This window comes from Ochotona curzoniae, unplaced genomic scaffold (assembly GCF_017591425.1).
Source record: "Ochotona curzoniae isolate NIBS_2020 unplaced genomic scaffold, NIBS_Ocur_1.0 scaffold_4506, whole genome shotgun sequence".
NCBI lineage: Eukaryota > Metazoa > Chordata > Mammalia > Lagomorpha > Ochotonidae > Ochotona > Ochotona curzoniae.
This window is the reverse complement of record NW_024467119.1, coordinates 921,436-940,567: the sequence shown is the minus strand read 5'-3', so window position 1 is coordinate 940,567 and position 19,132 is coordinate 921,436. Positions and strand designations below refer to the sequence as shown.

The window sequence follows — 19,132 nt, the reverse complement described above, 5'->3', positions numbered from 1 at the left end:
TCATGCTGATAAGGCAAGGGGTCTCTTAAATTTCCAGTGTAATCACTTCAAAACCTTATACAGCTTTGCAGCCTATGTACTAATATGTTTTTAAGCAGATTTTGTTTTCAGACTAGGTTTGGAAGTGGAACAAATAACTTTGCAAGAACGATTTTGAACCAGTTGGTCAGTTTTAGGTAGTTCTCTGATTCAGTTACGTAATTAAATTGCAGTCAAGCATTGCACTCTTTATTCATCTGTCTGTTGTATCCTTAAATTATACAGTAAAAAGAAATAACAACCCTGCTCAACTGAAAACATCAAACAGAAATCACAGAAGCATCACCCTGAAATGTACCCAGGGGCTGTGGCACAGTCAGCCAGCTGGAGCGCACACGGTCTGGCATGAGCCACAGCACTGACCAGCAGTGTTGGGCCAATGCTTGTAGGAAGCCTGAGGACACAGTTCAAGAGGATGTAAGGGGAGCCATACCCAGGCCAGTTACCTTGGCTATCGCCTTGCTATCACAAGGGGGATGAATTTCAAGACCGCTTAAGTGTAGCCACTTGGGTTCCTCAGGCACTCTTTATTTTCCAAAATGAATTCACCATGAGATGGAGCACTGAGTCTGGCATGCCCCTAGTTCAGAAACACAGCCAATCATTCGCAGGAGACAGCTTCCAAATTGCCCGTGTAATGTATCTGCTTTAATGTGGTCACCAGGATTCTGTGTGGGTGTAAAAAATGTGCTCAACACCAGTGTAGCACAGCTTTGAATTTTCAGTGCCCTCATTCTTGTCTTGATGTGATTGGAAGTCACACACTTTAGAGGACAGTGTAGGGACACAGCTTCCAAGCTTGCAGCCCATGAGTCCTACAGTGTAGCATGGTGATGACTTCCTGTGAACCTTGGACAATGTTGTCCCCTGCGGTCATGCCACCCAGGTCACAGGCGCCTCTCCGTGTGCTTCCTTCTTAGCTGTGTCCTGTGGGAACCCGGGTACGCCCACCAACGGCATGATCATCAGCAGTGATGGCATCCTCTTCTCCAGCTCGGTCATCTATGCTTGCTGGGAGGGCTACAAGACTGCGGGGCTCATGACTCGGCATTGCACCGCCAACGGCACCTGGACGGGCACAGCTCCAGACTGCACGAGTGAGTAACTGGTGTCATGGTGGACGCTGGCAGAGCAGGTTAAATGCCCTCTGCTATGACAAGGGGAAGCAGGAATTGTGACTTTCAAGAACTTTGACATTTGATTTTTTATCGCACAGCGAAACAAGGCAACCTACAGGTTTGAGTGGTTTGTGTTTGACTGGTGTTTGTTCAGCGTGTAGAAGTTCTCCACCGTTATGTGGTTAAGGCTGCTTAGAGCTTCCAGTTGGAAACTAAAAGATCTTATCAAGACCTTTCTGTCTGGGGACCCTTTGGGCTACAGAGCGGTAACGTGTTCTGTCCTGAGCCCAGCTCCTTGAGCCTGGGCAAGGTCACACAGGCACTCGCCAGAACAGCAGAAATAGGAAATTCCAGAGACAGTGCTCCCGAGAGCAGATGAGGAGGCAGACAAAGAGAAGCAGCCCTGGTACACTGCTGTGGGTGGAAGCTGCAGGATGGTGAGCTGGACAGAGGCCGTCGCTTGCCTTGTCTCTGGCTGTAACTTTTGCTCTGTTGCTTTTCCCTTAGTCGTGAGCTGTGGGGACCCTGGCACACTAGCCAATGGCATCCAGTTTGGGAGCGACTTCACCTTCAACAAGACCGTGAGCTATCAGTGCAATCCTGGCTATCTCATGGAGCCTGCCACAGGCTCCACGATCCGCTGCATCCAAGACGGCTCCTGGAACCAGAGCAAACCCCTCTGCAAAGGTGGGCTTCCACTGGCCGGTCTGTGGGCCTGTGCAGCGTGGCTTAGGCACTGGCATTTCGCTTCATTTTGCAATTTTGTATTTACACAGCCTTTCTATGGAGCAAGGATCCTTGAGAACACACTACCACACTAAATTTCTTGACATCAATTCTTTATCTATCAGTCTATCTATGTATCTATCAATCTATCTATCTGTTCGCAATTAATGAGGCACCAAAATGCAATGAAGAAAGTAAAGCTGACTAGGCCGGCATGCATCTCAGCCATGAGAAGTCAGGCTGCATCCTGACAGGGTCTCAGAGCTATGGACATGGCCCACTGTCTTCCTCCCCTCCTCTTGGAGGACACTGCTGGCTGTAGGGCTGAGCATGGATTTGTGAAATTCTTCCCAGGACTTTATCAATACAGTTTCCTTGGACCTGGCTGCCACCCTGGCACAAGGCAATGCTACTTTATGTTTTAACTAATCCATTCATTTTAAAGACCAGAAGAGAGCAGCAGAGATCTCTCATATGTTGATTCTCTCCCCACATACCCGGAACAGCTGGAGCCAAGAGCAAGGAACTCAATCTGGGGTACCATGTGGCTGGCAGGGACCCATCTGCAGGGCCTCTCAGGAGCCCAAAGCAGGAAGTGGGGATGAAGAGCTGGGCCTGGCCTTGAACAAACGTCCTCCACTGTGGGATGTGTCCGCACTACGTATCTCCCGAGCTGCCACATCCAAAGCTCGACCCTCACATTTTGAGTTTTGTTTTCAGATGGAAAAACTTGCCCCACAGAGAGATGTGGCAAATACTCCCCGGCCTTCAGTCGGGGAGCAGGACATGGCTCTCTTCCTGCCTCTTCTAGAGGCTGTGCTTGCAGAAGACCAGAGCTCTGCAGTGTCTTTTAATTCCAGGCCAAGGCAATGGTGGACCAAGGGCTGGGAAGGTTGAGACAGGTGGAAAAGTGCAGGAGGCTGTTGGAGGGTGTCACAGCAGCTGGTTCCGGGAGTGAGGACTTCCACAGTCAGGACCCCAGTGCTCCGTGGAGGAGTTGTACAGGCGCTCTGAGCAGGTGTACTATAGGTGGGCAGGGATGGGCGGGGCTTGACATCAAGGCACCATATTAGCCAGGGAGCCTATGAATCACCGACATGGAGGGTCGTCAGGGAGGAGGCAGTGGCGTCTTCCCTGGGCCCAAGATGACCACAGCTTTGTATGAATGCGTTTTTGTTGTTGGTTTCTGGTAACCTACAAGCTTCAAGCATTCCCTTGCCTGTGACATGGACTCTACCCTCCTTTCTCTCCAGGGAGGTTGAGGATCTCTCTGTTCTTTTTCTTGAAACAACTAACACTGCCCTGATACCTAAGGAGTGCTACATTACTGACGGTGCATGTCACTCACTGTATGCTAGACAGATCCTGGTCAGTGGGAATGGTGAAAATTTCCAATAAAGTGATCTGGGCTCTAGAACTTCATATATGCCTTTGTAGGCTTGTACTTGTCTTTCTATTGTTCTCTGCACTTGCCATAAGTGGCATGGCCCGCGAGTCCCTCCAGCCCACACTTCTCTCACAGTTCTCACCCAACTTACCAGCTGACTCATACCTCCTGCTCTCCGGCTAGGGTGCTTGCATTCTCAATGATTATTTGGGATGTGAAAGCATAGATGGGTAGGGTATGAGTGGCTGGGGAAGGGCCCATGTCCAGCTGCTATTTTATGTACTTCTTCAGTAGTTCCCTTGCTAAAACTGCCTGTGTAGACACCATGTGTACCTCAGGTGGATGGCAGCGTGGGTGGCCTGAGTAGTGGGGTCATGTTGGATGCTCTGGAACATGGACTAATGCTTCTTGCTCTTGGAAACAGCTGTGCTGTGCAGCCAGCCTCCACAGGTGCACAACGGGAGAGTGGAGGGCAGCGACTTCCACTGGGGCTCCAGCATCAGTTACAGCTGTGTGGACGGCTACCAGCTCTCTCACTCGGCCATCCTCTCCTGCGAAGGGCATGGCGTGTGGAAGGGAGAAGTCCCCCAGTGCCTACGTAAGTTTTGAATCCATCCCGTGGCATAGCCTGTGGGAGGCAGACAAGGAGCACAGGGAGGTGTGGCACCAGCTACAGCAGCACTCAGTCACGTGTGCCCGTCACAGGTGCTTTCCTAAAAGGTGACTGCAGACCGGAGAGATTTAGCAACATTCCTGAGATATATTCAGGGGCCTAGCCTGGCCCAGGCACATGTGACGTGACTTCTTTCATTGCTTCCCGTAGCTGTGTTCTGCGGAGACCCAGGCACCCCTGCCGAGGGGAGGCAGAGTGGCAAAAGCTTCACCTACAAATCAGAAGTCCTCTTCCAGTGCAAATCTCCCTTCATCCTCGTGGGCTCTTCCCGGAGAGTGTGCCAAGCTGACGGCTCCTGGAGTGGGGTGCAGCCCATCTGCATTGGTAATGGCTGGGGCCATCCTGAAACTGGGCCCTGTGGGCTAAGGCTGATGATGTGCTGATAGAGAACATCCTATAGGCACCGTTTCTTGGCCTGTGCAGCAATCAACCATGCTGAACATGGCTCTTCTAAGACAGAAGCTGGTTAATGTGACTTCACTCTCATGCGGAGGTCTCCCACCTGCAGAGCAGCTGTACTGTGGACTGCTGAGGGAGGGCTCCTGTCCTAGCCACAATTAGCCTCACTACAGAGTCGGCGCAGCTGATGCTTTATCACAACTTTGATTGTTGGCTTAGTTTTTAATATTTATTTATGTGAAGGTCAGACTCACAGAGAGATTATCCATCCCCTGGTTCACTCCTCAAATGTCCACAGTAGCCAGGGCTGGACCAGGTTGAAACTTGGAGCCTCGAGCTCTATCCAGACCTCGCACGTGTATGATGGAGCCTCAAGGACTGGGGCCTTTTCCAGTGCTTCCCCAGGCACATTAACCAGTACCACAGTGGTTATCCAGCCAGTGCCACAGTGGATGCCAACCCTGCAGATGGCAGGTTACTCTGGCACAACAGAGCACTAGATCTTACTTGGGGTTCATTTGGATGACCCACCTTGCTGTGTTTTCTCTGGCAAATATGCAGTGAACAGTGATGATTTATAGTCCTGAATAATTTCTGAATAGTTGAGTGATATTTACTTAAAATAACGACAATAGTAGTAGAAATAGCAGGAGTGTTATTTCTAATTAAAACAACACTTCCTATCTGTTGATTTAAACTCTTGGCCCATGGGAACAGTTTCAGTGCTAAAAATACTGTTCTTTCCCTGGTGCGTCATTTGCTCTGGGGTGCCAACTGTGAAGAGCTCCCTGCTTTGCTGTCCTGTGGCAGCTGGAATCGCCGAAGACTCAGGGATGCTGTGTTCGCAAAGGTCACTCTGTGTTTCCAAGGTCCTTCCACTTGCAAGGGCTAATGTCCTCTTTATTTTGAAATCTGGGAAGAAATGCGTGTCAGACATTTGGAACAATGCAATGGAAGACCCAAAGAGATAGAGAGCAGTTGGGCTGTTACAAACCAGAAGGTGCTTACGGGAGGCGGCTCGTTCACCAGCCACACGCAGGTGTCAGTACAGAAGGCTGACCCAGAGAGTAGGCCACACCCATTCTCACATAGGAAAGAATAGACACGCAAAGCTGCGAAAGTCTGAAAATGAACTGAGAGCAATTCTGAGATGTCTAGAAGACAAACGAAAATATCATCCAGTTTTATTTTTGTTTGTTATTTAAAATTTTCAACAAAAGAAACCTGGACATTTGCCAAAAAAAAAAAAAAAAGAAGTGTCAATTTTGAAAGATGTTTAGGATTTAGAAAAGTATCCTAGATTTCCTGCAGGGACTGTAATGGCTCGTCTCATGCATTTCAGATCCTGCCCATAACAGCTGCCCGGACCCTGGCACTCCTCACTTCGGAATACAGAACAGCTCCAGAGGATATGAGGTAATTTATTTCACCAGTTTTCAAAATATGAAGTATAGTTTACACTTAAATGTGTATGTTTATTTTGTATGTTTTTAACTGTTTATTTATTATTATTATTTTTAATTTGAAAGCCGGAATTACAGAGAGGGAGATCTTTCATCTGCTAGCTCACCGTGCCTACCCTACCCCCATAACAGTTGCAATGGCCAGGCCTGGACAAGGCTGAAAGCAGAGGTTAGGAACTTTATCCACAAAGCTCACAAATGGGTGGCAGGGGCCCAGTCAAGAAGTATATGATGCTTTCTTAAGAACATTAGCAGGGAACTGGATTGCAACTGGAGCCAGCATCTCTGTGAGGTGCCAGCATTGTAGCCAGTGGCTTTGCCCCCTCTGCCATAATGCTGGCCTCTGTATATCCATTTTATTTTAAAACAAGTTTTAAAAATTCCTTTGATATAGTCCCATAGACTCAGGGGTTTCCCCTTTTTCCTTTTTTGTTCCCTCTCCCCCACTGATTTCCCTTGTATTATTATAATATCATAGTCTTTCAATAGCAGCCATAATTTCTGCTATTTAAGTGTATCACGACATTGTGGATATAGACAATGGAAGAAAGTCCAGCATCCTGTTTTCTATATAGGTGTAGCAGTTTCATTTGGAGTCCATCTTTATTCAGGAGCAGAGATGCATACTGTATTGTAACCTCACTTCTCACTGTGATAGTCCCTCATACAGATCCTCTACAGGAATATACGTACATGCATGTTCCCTTATACATCTGTTGACCTCGTACTTGGCAAGAAGGTTGTCTTATATCAGAGACAGCATCCACTTTCATCGGCCATAGTTTCTACGTGTTGTGTTTTCCCAGATAAGATTCGTTCAGAGAGGATTCCACATGTGCTGTTACTATCACTGTCAGGATAATCATTAGTGTTTTCAACACTACAGTAGTGACTACCGTATAAATGTGTGTTTGTAGGCATGCATAATCTCATGTGCTTCTCAGCTACACTCAAGACAATTCCCAAACCAAGGGCACCCGTTCCTGAATAGTTAGACATTGAAGAATTCATCCACAGACTTGATATAATGGGCAAGTAAGAGAACATTCTGGAGAAAAATGGAAGAAATGTCTTCTAGCTTTTTGTTCTGAGTTTACTTGCACCAGCTGTCCTCCAGGAGAACTCTGAAAGCCCTGTAAAGGATTACCACAAGGAACATCACTGTGGAATTTTCCTTTGATTTTGAGTAAAATGCTCATTCATAGTTCCATTAGTACCGGGGCACTATCTTAAAATGGGAGGCAAGGAAGCATAAAATAAAACTTTGACCTTCCTAAAAATTCACTAAGTCAGTGGATCTCTGATGTTGTGACTTTGAATCCTGGAGTTACCTGTGGTCACTGTCTGGGATGAGGGATGTCAGTAAGCAGGTGCAGGAGGTCACTCCTCCTCACAGACCCCTCTCTCTCCCCAGAAAACCCACACATGGCAGGTGCAGGAGGTCGCCCCTCCTCACAGACCCCTCTCATGGCAGGTGCAGGAGGTCGCCCCTCCCCACAGACCCCTCTCATGGCAGGTGCAGGAGGTCGCCCCTCCCCACAGACCCCTCTCATGGCAGGTGCAGGAGGTCGCCCCTCCCCACAGACCCCTCTCATGGCAGGTGCAGGAGGTCGCCCTCCTCACAGACCCCTCTCATGGCAGGTGCAGGAGGTCGCCTGACTCTGAATCCCATGTTGGTTTTCCCCCTCTAGGTGGGGAGCACAGTGTTTTTCAGGTGCCGAAAGGGTTACCATATCCAAGGCTCAACAACGCGAACTTGCCTGGCCAACTTGACATGGAGCGGGATCCAGACAGAATGCATACGTAAGTGCAGAGTTACGTAAGAGGGATCTGCTCCTGGGCATGGGGAACAGTGAGAAGCTGGCCTAGCTGGATTCCTTCATCCTGTCCTTGCTCTGTCCTGCAGTTTGGGCTCCCAGCGCAGGCAGCTGGGCCCAGAGGGGAAGCTGTTTCTCAAGCACACAGGCATGCAGTTCACTCTGGTGGAAGGGGCAGGCAGGACGAGGCGTGAGAAAGCTTCTCTAGTTAACCAGCTCCAGGTGACACTGAGGTACACCCATGTCTGAGAATTGTCTGGAAACCCAGCTGATATTTGAAATTCAGGAGACATTAGTCCTTGTCTTGACATCGGAGAGTGACCTGGGAAATGGGTGTATCAGATAAGTGGGCGCTTAGATTCGAATGGTATATAATTATATCATAGTTATTTAAGAAACAGATTTCATTTTGTGCCTATTAATGAGAATTAAGAGGCTGTTACATGTGATATTAGTGGTTGAGACACTCATTCCATTGACTATGAATGTAGGAACACACCACATATCACTGTTCCTATGTTAATTATAAAAATGTTGGTGGACTGTTCTGTAAAAATCAGTATAAGATGTGCTTTTGTGTATTTTTAAGTATTGCCAGATACGAACCTGTTAATTTCACTAAGTCAATATTCAGATTATGTATGGATAGGATATATGTATTTGTGTAAAAGAAATATACTGGCCCTCACCATATTGGCAGCTTGAATGTTTGCTAATATGTGAAATATTGTCACTATTTCAAGCAACTGTTGTCCCATTTGAAAATTATATATTTGTTTTGTAATTTCCATAGCCCTTATTTAGACACAAAATGTCAATTTTATAAAAAATTAAGTCATTTGACCTATCAGGGGCCTTCAAAAAGTTCCTTTAAAACTAGTATTAAAAATTGTGGATGTTGTATTAATTATTGAAGCTCATTCAAATAAAATAACCATTATAATCTCATTTATTCATAATTATGTGTTTGAAGGAAATAAAAATCTGAATTTATAAAACTTACCTTTTAAGGGTGTTCTGTCCATTACGTAGCTTCATAGTTATGACCACCATTCTAAATCTCTATTCATAAATCACACACACACACACACACACACACACACACACTAACTTTATAATCACATCCGCTTTCAAACACTTTTGCTGCTATTCCCTTTGGGGACTGTCATGCTAACTGTGTAGTGAGCAGAGCTTCTGTGTTTCTCAGCCGAGTCTGTGCTTTTCCAGCTCATGCCTGCCGACAGCCGGAGACCCCAGCACACGCCGACGTGCGAGCCATCGACCTCCCTACGTTCGGCTACACCTTAGTATACACCTGCCACCCGGGGTTCTTCCTCGCAGGCGGCTCGGAGCACAGAACATGTAAAGCAGACATGAAATGGACAGGAAAGTCACCTGTTTGTAAAAGTAAGTTACAACCAAGGAGTGAAAATGCATTCGTAACTCACAAGGACCAGAGGTGCTGCCCTCGAGGCGGTGCCCAGGCTGAGGAGGCACAGGTATCGCTCCATGGGAGTGATGCTGCCGCTCTCACCACCTGGAGCGTGCCAAGGCGCACTGGCAATGCGTACGTGTGTGCATGGGCAGCAGGGTTCATCCTGGAAGGCACAACCAGCAGATCTGCAGATGTTAGTGTTCTATAATTATGTTTGAAGCTAAAGAGGAAAGCCACCATGTTGAGGGAAATTTTCCCATGTCAAAAAGAAAATAACATGTTGGGCATTTTTAGAAAACTCTATTCTTAAGTAAGACTGGGCAGACAGCACTGAATACCTGAGATAGTGTAAAGTCAGCTACCTGTGGCATTTTTAATACTATAAGTTGGCGATTAAGTATATCATTATGTGTGCTTCATTCTGCTCCGTCTCTGATTTACCAAAGAAATCAACATGGACACGATGCACTGATTACTCACAATTGTGTGAATTTGCTAATCGAGTATTAACTCTGGGTCAGCTTTCATGATATCAGACTACTCATGCCCAGCCCAGCTTAGCGTGGGCGTGCGTCGAGCGCCTTACAGCACACAGCCGTGGACTGTGGCAAAGCCAGTGGCTTTGCTTTGAGTTCCCTGGGGTCTTTTTGTATGTGCAAGTGAGGGACTCTTGAGACACACAGACTTCCCTGACCTTCCCCGTCAGCAGAACTGAGACTTTGAAAAATAGTAATTGGCAGTTGGATATAAAAGTAGAAATGCTAATGGATTGTGAGTTAAATCTAACTTGATGGACTAAGTTAATACAATGAAATAATCTAATGGGCTTCAATATTGACTTATAAAGTCATCCACTCATATGAGGGATTGGAAGTCTAAGAGAGTTTAAAATGTTTAGCTTTTTAAATATTGTCTGTTTGTTTGGGACAGGATATCCCCGATAGCATGACAAAAAAAAAAAGCCCTGCCCCCAGCCCCCAGCCACCCTGTTCCACCCTGTTTGCAAGGCTCTCTGTTGTAGCCCTGTCAGGGGCCAGTGCACGCAGCTCGATGAGCAGCCCCCGCCACCCTGATTGCAAGGCTCTCCATTGTAACACCATGAGCAGCCAGTGCATGTAGCTAGAAGAGCAGCCCAATCGCCCTGATTGCAAGTGGCCAGTGCACATGGCGAGATGAGCTGGACAAGCAGTCGCCCCAGCACTCACGGCCCTCCCCAACACAGACAAGCCTCCACGTGAATCTGGGTTTACAAAGCATACGTGTATGCTCCTCATGCTTGGTACATTTTAAACACTGAACAAAGGAAAATCGTTCAATTTGACATTTTTTTTCAATCTTATACAAAAATAAGCTTTTGAAAATGATAATTTGTCTTTTTACTTGTAGGTAAAGGAGTGAGAGAAGTTAATGAAACAGTTACTAAAACTCCAGGTTTGTATACCAGAACAGTTATAGATTTCAATCGAATGAAGTCATTTGTTCTCTACTATATTCTGTACAGTGAAACCATTTTTAACATTGGAATTTTTGGATTCACTAGTCCACGGCCAACCTACGCAAAACTCGACTGGGTCTGTGCCCATCTCAATTCCTGGCATGAGACTGGTTTTTCAGAGCCGTACCATCACACCACCAGGCAGCCCTCTGGTGTTGCCTCTCACTTTTGTTTGCATATCTGCCTGGGCGCTTGGCCAGGTTGCCATGTATGTGGCCTTGGGAACATGGCCTGATATAATGGAGAGCCTTATAAAGAGGGTTGCAGTCCCTTCTCCACACATGTGAGCTTGGAAATGAGGCATTTGCACAGCAAAAGTTGTTAACTCAAAAAGCACAAAGAGGAACCCACTGTTTATTCCGGCCCGTCTGTAAATCAGGCAGCAGTGGCACGCTAACCTGATAATTGCGGCTTTGTGTTGTGTCAGTACTTGTAAGATGCATTAAACAGGACCCAGCACAATGGCTCAATGGCTGAATCCTTGCCTTGCATGTGCTGGGATCTCATATGGGTGCCGATTCTAATCCCGGCTGCTCCACTTCCGTTCCAGCTCCCTGCTTGTGGCCTGGGAAAGCAGTCAAGGATGGCCCAAAGCCTTGGGATCCTGTACCTGCGTGAGAGACCTGGAGGAGGCTCCTGAGGCCTGGTTCCTGGCTTCAGATCTTCTCAGCTCTGGCCATTGCAGCTACTTGGGGAGTGAACCAGCAAATGCAAGATCTTTGTCTCTCCTTCTCTCTGTAAATTTGCCTTCCCAATTAAAAAAAAAAACTTTTTTTACAAAAAAAAAAAAAACCTTGAAAAGCACTTAAATAATGCACTCCTTTTTCTCTTTGTCGTTACTTGAAATCCTCTGCCATTTTGTATTCACAGTAAAAATTTAAACAACATGTGCCTCCAAATTATGTTAATTTAGATCCAGTTTGCTTATTTGTTTGCTGTTTCCAGAAGTAGAAAACTTTTGCAAGTATTTAAGGTTCCTTGTCTAGTATTCTCCTTAATCTCGTTTTGCATTGGTTGCTTGGACTTGCTCCTGTTCAGAGGCCAACATGAAGAGAGTATGCTGTGGTTAAGGCAGACACTGTGTTTCACTTTTAATTCATTTTCTAGAGATTTATTTATCTTTTCTATTGGAAAGGCAAGATTAAAAACAGAAGGAGAGATGGAAAGATCTTCATCTGGTGGTTCATTTCCCAAATGGCTACGATGGCCAGATCTCAAGCCAGGAGCTCCGTCTGGGTCTCCCATGTGAGTGTAGGGTCCCAAGGACTTGGGCCATCCTCCACTGGTTTCCCCGGGGCATACAGGGGTAGCTAGACTGGAAGTGGAAGAGCCCAGGTGGACTATTGGCACCACAGGGAAGAAGATTAGCCTGTTGAGCCATCATGCTGACCCCTCACTTTTAATTCTTAGATGCGGCAAAATTAACCAACAGATTTAATTTCTACACCCTACACAGTGAAGGGGTTAAAAAAAACTCTCCCTTCTCTCATTTCAATATTACGTACAAATCAACTGCAAGAGGCAATACTCCCTATTCCGGGAACACTTTATTTCAGTGGAAGGAAACTGTTTTTATTCTTTGTTCATTTTCTATTTGCTTATCTTGTTTTTCAGATATTGAAGTGTCTATGTATTTTTGTAGCAGTAAGCGTTTTTCTCCTGGAGGGACTTGCTAATTAAACTTGTTTCTTTATTAGGGTGACAAACCCTAATGTGACTCAACCATTTGTTGTTCCGTAACAGCAACAAGTCAGAAAACAAAGGTCCAAACCCACAGTCCCCCGCCATGACTGATGGCCACAGCTGCACGTAAGGAATCCACGGCCAAAGCGGTGGTCTCCCTCCATCAGACAGGGCCCAGTCCTGGGGCATGCCAGCACAGGCCACTGCAGTGAGTGGCTTGAGCCAATGCAGTGTCCCCAGCTGAACGTGTAAATTCTAATTAGAGAGAACAATGCCCTTTTCAAGGCTAGTCTAGTAAAAGTGAAACAAGCCAGCTGGGTGTTACTGATTGAAACAGGAGTCTCTACAGAGGCCCTGCTAGGTAAACAGAGAGATCTAATGTCTGTTGTTTATAAGCCACTGTGTTAGCCACTAGACTCAACACTTGTCACTGACTTTGAGGAATTTTAGGAAAATGGGCACTGCATCTGCTGCATCTGTTATTCAGGAGCCCCTTTCTTGCTGGGCCGAGTCCTGTAGGTTCCCTCAGGTAGAGAGAGGGGAAGAGAAGCAAGAGCACCATGCACCTGTGTCTTCATTCCCTGGGAGTGTGGGTGGCTCTGTGGACGTGCTGAGGCCAGAAGCTGAGCCTCTTACAGCGTATCTTACCTAATCAAGCGCTTCAAGTGCATCTGGAGGCAAAAAGCAGTGTGCACATTCGTGCCATCATCGGTGCCATTGTTTTTCACTGCAACGCTCTTCACTTTTACATCAATTTTGTGGAAATGGCACCATTTTATATGTTTATTAGCAGAGATATACTATATGAGGATTTTGGAAAAGAGTGAGAACAGGAGCTTATTTGAATGGCCTTCATATTGTTATTGCCCACATAAACGGTGAGCTTTAAGGAGATATGGAGATGGGAGGAGGTTTGGGAGGTTGTTGATTCTACCGCTCCTGATCATGTTGGAACATTTATACAAGGTTAAGGTAGAATGAAAAAGTCAGCGAGAGGGAGACTGGCTCTACTTATAATAAAAATCTGAAGAAACAAAATACCCTTGTCTTTACAAGCGCCGTACACCCGGTCAAGGCGGTGCCTGGAAAGGCAGGCTTGTGGAGGCCAGGGTGATCCTGACAGGTGCTGCTTGTCAGTACCACGGGGCCTTCTAAGAGCAGACGTGACTAATGGGGAGATTTCTGTGTTGACGTCATGGATCAATCTGATGCACATCTACTGGGCACAATGAAAACTGAACCTGAGCAGCATTGGCCGTTGGCCTTGCCAGGCCTGTCCAAATAGCTGTACTTAGGCCTCTGAACTCCCCGCACAGCACGGTAGCACTGCTCCTGCGACACTTGCTACGCAGGCTTCGGGCTACCCTTGTCTCACTCCCACTGGGTACCACCGTGCCTTCTGAGTGTAATATGCGGCATTCCTCCTCTGTGTGAGCCCTAACATGTGTCTCCTGCCTTCCTTCCTGCAGTTCCTTCAGATGTGTTTTTCGTCACTTCTGTGTGGAAGGGATATTACGAACATTTAGGGAAAAGACAGCTCGCAACCCTGGTCGTGGACTGGTTCAACGCTACCAGCAGTAAGGTGAACGCAACCTTCACAGCAACTTCGCAGGTGGAGCTGAAACTGACAGGTAAGCCAGCAGGACTGCCCCAGGTATGCGGCAGGGTGAGCAGAAGTGAACTGTGGCCTTGGTTCGTGGGCAGTCTGGCTCACTGAACACATGGTGTGCTGTGGCCTTGGCGTTTTCTGTTTTCACTGATGCTTCTGAGCAACCGTGGCAGGGTCACAGTGTCATCCCATTGTGGTGGTCACAAGTACCTTGTTCACATTTGTGCACACAGAGGACAAGGTTTGAAATGTGCATCCAGATGTTTTCCATGAATGTCACTCTTGCCACCTTCTTTCCTGAACTCAATTGCTCTCACCTGATGCTTTTGGTCATTACAATGAATAAAGTAGCAACAGTTCTGATTTACATGCCAGGCACTGTGTTGCACACTTGGTGTATACTACCATTCTCACCATTAGTAGTCTTATGTCAGCACTCTGGCTAAGGAAACTTCCTCCCAATTTAGAGCCGGCAAGATTCCTGGGATAATAAGTAGCTTTCCAAAGGTGACATAGAAAGTCGTGGTCCAGGGCAGCATTGAGCTTGCTGTCAGAATGCTACATTCACACTCCTAGCCAACAAGCATAATGTCACCTTCAAGCCCAAATCCAGCGCTTTCCTGCAACCGTCCCCATTTTCTCCAACAATTTACTGTTCCCCTTAGATTAATTGCCCAAGGCTTGGGGCTTTCTGTGAAATCAGTCAGAGGTTCAGCGCTGTGGTGCTGGAAACTTGCTTCTTACATCAGAGTCCCTGGGAATTCAGCCCCACCTCTTGTGGGAAAGCTCGAGATAATTGCCCTGGAACCCACCTCGCTGTCAGTACCTTGAGCGTTATGGGTTCAGCAGCATTTGTTTCACGTCTATCTTTGTTTAGTTCATGGATTCCTCCGTTTGGTGGATTCCTGTGGTGTCACATTTCTTCTCCGGGCAGTGGTAGCCACCATCCTCATGCAGAGCCGCTGCCAGGTGGGACCACGCAGCCGCTTCACACTGTACCTCTGCTCACTGTCAGGAGGTAGAATGGAGCTCAGGTTTTCTGTCTGTGTTCTCCGTGCTTGTGTCCTTAACAATCTGCTATAGTTACAAAACTGGTTTTCCTTTGTCAGAAGAATTGGATTTCTATTCCTTTCATTTTCATTGTGAAACAGAGATATTGAAATTAGCACACCCATTCAAAGCAGAAAAGGACTACAGTATCTGGTGATATCTTCAGGGAAAAAATTACTGAAACAAAACATTTTAGAGTAAGATGTGAATTGATTTCACTTTTCTGTGACCTGTGACATAATACTGTGCCATGTTCCATATCAAGTGGAGGGGTGGCTCCGTCACGAGTGCACAGCGTGCGACTGATGGCTCTCTTACAGGAGTTTACAAGAAGGAGGAGGCACACCTACTTCTGAAGGCTTCTCAGATTAAAGGCCCAGCAGACATTTTTGTGAGCAACTTTGAAAATGACAACTGGGGCCTGGATGGCTACGTAAGTCCTTGTGTGGCCATGGTATCTGTGCAGAGGGTAGGGAAGCTGGGGGAGTCAGGGCTGTGTGTGCAGGGGTAGGGCAGCTGGGGGAATCAGGGCTGTGTGTCTGTGCAGGGGGGGAGGACGACTAAGGGAATCAGGGCTGTGTGTGCAGGGGGAGGGCAACGAGGGGAGTCAGGTCTGTGTGTCTGTGGAGGGGTGAGGGCAGCTGGGGGAATCAGGGCTGTGAGTCTGTGGAGGGGTGAGGGCAGCTGGGGGAATCAGGGTTGTGTGTCTGTGGAGGGGTGAGGGCAGCTGGGGGAATCAGGGCTGTGGGTCTGTGCAGGGGTGAGGGCGGCTGGGGGAGCTTGGGTTGTGTGTCTGACCTTGAGAAACTCAGCAGTCTTACTCTTGCACCTGGCATGGATTCATGAACTAGTTAATGAGGCAGAGCCACAGAGCGTAAGGAGAGGTCTTCCATTGTAGGTTCATGTTCATAATAACCCAGGTGAACCAGGCTGAAGCCAGGAGCCTGGAATTCCCTCCCGGACTCCCCCATGGGTGACAGAGACCCCAAGCACTGGAGCCTTCACCTGCTGCCTCCAAGGGTGAGCGTGAGCAGAAAGCTGGAGGTGGGAGCAGAGCTCAGACCTAAACTGAGACACTTATTACAGTATGCACACACCACAAGTGTGTGCTAAAACTGTGCCAGGGCCCAGCCAGGTGGCCTAGTGGTTAAAGTACTCGTCTTAAACACACCAGGATCCCACATGGGCAACAGTTCTAATCCTGGCGGCCCTGCTTCCCATCCAGCTCCCTGTTTGTGACCTGGGAAAGCAGTCAAGGATGACCTAAGGCCTTGGGACCTTGCACCTGTGAGGGGGATTTAGAAGAAGCCCCTGGCTCCTGGCTTGGGATTGGCTCAGCTCCAGCCATTGCGGCCACTTGGGGAGTAAAACATTGGACAAAGTTCCTCCTCTCTCTCTGTCCTCCTTTCTGTATAACTGACTTTCTAATAAAAACAAATACATCTTTATAAAAAGCATGCCAGATGCATGCCCTGCCCTGCCCCTGACCTACCCTGTCTTACCCCTACCCTTGACCCTGCATCTGCCCCACCTTGCCCCTGACCCTACACCTGTCCCTGCTCTGTCCACCCCTTCCCTGTCCCTACCTGTCCCTAACTGCCCCTGTCTTGTCTCTCCTGTCCCTACCCTGTCCCTGCCTGCCTCTGCCCCCACACCTGCCCCTGCCTTATCCTGTCACTGCCCTCCTCTCTCCCTGTTCTTCGTGTCCCTGCTGTTACCCTGCCTTTCCTGCCCTGCCCCTGCCTGTCCCTGTCTATCTCTGCCCTATCTTTGCTGCTACCCTGCCTACCCTTACACCCATGTCCCTGCCATGCACCTGCTATTGCCCTGCCTGTCCCCACCCTGCCCCTGCCTTGCCTGACTCTGCCCTACCTGCCCCTTCTGCTCCTGCCCCAGCCCAGCCCTTCCCTGCCCTGCCCTACCTTCCATGCCATGCCCCTGACTGTCCCTGCCATGCCTATCCCTGCCCTGTCCCTGCCTCTGCCCTGCCTGTCTCCGCACTGCCCCTGCCTTGCCTGTCTCTGCCCTACCTACCCCTTCTCCTGCCCCTTTCCCGGCCCTGCCCTGCCCTGCCTACCCTTGCCCTGCCTCTGTCCCTGCCATGCACCTGCTATTGTCCTGCCTGTTCCCACCCTGCCCCAGCCTTGCCTGCCCTTGCCCCGTCCCTGCCTCTGCTCTGCCTATCCCTGCCCCTGCCCTGATCCTTCCCCTGCCCTGCCTGCCCCTGTTCTGCCCCTCCTCCTCCTCCTGACCCATCCCTGCTTCTGCCCCTGTACCCCCCTCTTTTATTATTTTCAATGGAAGAAATCCAGTCTCTGAGATTCGAATAAAGTAGCCAGGAGCAACAAGTTTGTTGCTGTTTGGAACAAAACAAGAATGCGCTCCAGGTTCTGGGTTGTTGGTGCATGTCCACTGCATGTGTGGAGCGAGCAGGAGTTCCCAAGACCCTTGGCCACAGTGACGCTCTCAGTCTTTCTAGATGAACAAGATTGAAGCATCCTCCAACACCCTCCCCTGCCAGTTAGTCTGTCTTTCACAGGGTCTGACTCAAAGAAATGCAGCTTCTGTACTTAATAACTCTCGTGCGGTCCCCTCAAAAGGGTGTTAGCATACAGTCGTGTTATGAAGCTTACCACCAATTCAGAGATCAGAGTGAGACTTTGGGCATGTTCCTGTTTGCTGAGATGCACGTCTGCATTGACTTCCAGTTTGTAACTATGGGTGCGTTCTTAGAAGGAGTCGCATAACTGCTGACCTCGTAGCTAAAGACACTACAGCAGCTGTGTTTGGGTGAGTGAGGAGTACGTTGCCATAGCCCTGCTGTACAACTCCCTTCTTCCACACCAGGTGTCCTCGGGACTTGAGAGAGGAGGGTTCACTTTCCAAGGGGACGTGCATGGCAAGGACTTTGGAAAATTCAAGCTGGAAAGGCAAGGTAAATAATTCCGGAACTTTCCTTAGCAAGGGCCTATTTGCCTTTCAGCTCCCGAGCTGATAAAAATGGAAAAGACTCTAAAATATGTATAAACAAAAATAGTGGGAGGCACCAACATATCCTACAATGATATAAAGTATGTGTATTTTGAATAACAACATAAATGTAAAACTGGAAACAATATAGTAAAAAATTGTCAGACCTGTAATTAATGTCACAAACACATCAAGAGATAGACTAAAAATAATGGGGGAAAATCAAAGGCAAAACCTGATTAAAATTGAGCAAACTGTATTTACCCAAAGGTAACTAAGAATCTTTTTAAAGTTAAAAAATGGAGCCATAGTAAGTGGCCAGGAAATGTATGTTGTGATCTTCAGGAGCAGGTGTCTGCCCAGAGTGAGACAGAAAAGTCTGTTTCAGTTAGAATGGTGAGGTTTTTGAGAAGGTCACCCTGGCTTGGGGGTAAGCAGACCCTGCATGCCTGCTGTTATGAGCAGGCACGTCCTGACAGTCCTTCTTTATCCAGCAATCTCGTGTCTGTGGCTCTGGGGAAGCATTCAGATGTGCTCGGAGCAGAGCTGCCTGTGCCACAACGAAGGACTTGCCTGAGTTGGCCGGCGCCGGAGGCAGCTCAGACAGCCCAGGGCAGCTCTGAGCCCCTGCCCACACATGCCCTTCTGCTGCTCACTGCCACACGGCACACCACACACACTCCTCTGTACTCTGCACCCGGTCTCTGCTATATTGTGTGCACCTTAAGATGTGTAGCATATTCATTATCTTGGGGAGCAGGGCCGTCTTTCCTAGGAGCAGGAGGAGGTGGCTGTGTGATGATTGTCACTCATGATTTCTCGTTAGAAAACTGATTACCCCTGGGAGTCCCAGGTAAATGGACACTGATCTGTTTATTAAAATACATAAGATTAAATACTCATGAAACGTTTGCACCACTCTAAGTGGAGGAGCTATGCATTGTTTGCCAACTTTTTGAGGGAGTGAGAGAACAGGCAGCGCAGTTTGCCCTCCCTCCTCCCTGAGGGGCACGCTGCGGCAGCCAAGGACACCCCGGTGGACTGCACAGGCATGGTCTCCGTGTCCACATTCCCTCAAATGCACTTGAATTCTCATTTTCCTATCACAAGCTTTCTTCACATGATCCCATTCCTTTGTAATGTATTGAAATAACCCCGTGCTTTAATGAATAATCTTGATTCCCATGTGACAATGAGCTTACTGCCTGCAAAATCAGTTTGATTCATGAAATAACTTGAATCCTGAACAAGTCTCCCATTCAACTAAG

At 47.9% G+C, this 19,132-nt stretch overlaps 1 protein-coding gene across 1 annotated transcript in view; it reads left to right on the top strand.

Annotated features, from left to right (window-relative positions):
* The window catches only part of CSMD1 (CUB and Sushi multiple domains 1), a 1,316,379-nt gene that overhangs the window by 1,291,121 nt on the left and 6,126 nt on the right, over positions 1 to 19,132 (top strand). Inside the window, exons 58-68 of the mRNA XM_040967079.1 lie at positions 960 to 1,136; positions 1,665 to 1,844; positions 3,695 to 3,868; positions 4,094 to 4,267; positions 5,685 to 5,758; positions 7,497 to 7,608; positions 8,850 to 9,029; positions 10,444 to 10,488; positions 13,705 to 13,866; positions 15,215 to 15,327; positions 17,742 to 17,829. Of these exons, the coding sequence (XP_040823013.1) occupies positions 960 to 1,136; positions 1,665 to 1,844; positions 3,695 to 3,868; positions 4,094 to 4,267; positions 5,685 to 5,758; positions 7,497 to 7,608; positions 8,850 to 9,029; positions 10,444 to 10,488; positions 13,705 to 13,866; positions 15,215 to 15,327; positions 17,742 to 17,829 (1,479 nt within the window). The remainder of the gene's footprint in view (positions 1 to 959; positions 1,137 to 1,664; positions 1,845 to 3,694; positions 3,869 to 4,093; positions 4,268 to 5,684; positions 5,759 to 7,496; positions 7,609 to 8,849; positions 9,030 to 10,443; positions 10,489 to 13,704; positions 13,867 to 15,214; positions 15,328 to 17,741; positions 17,830 to 19,132) is intronic.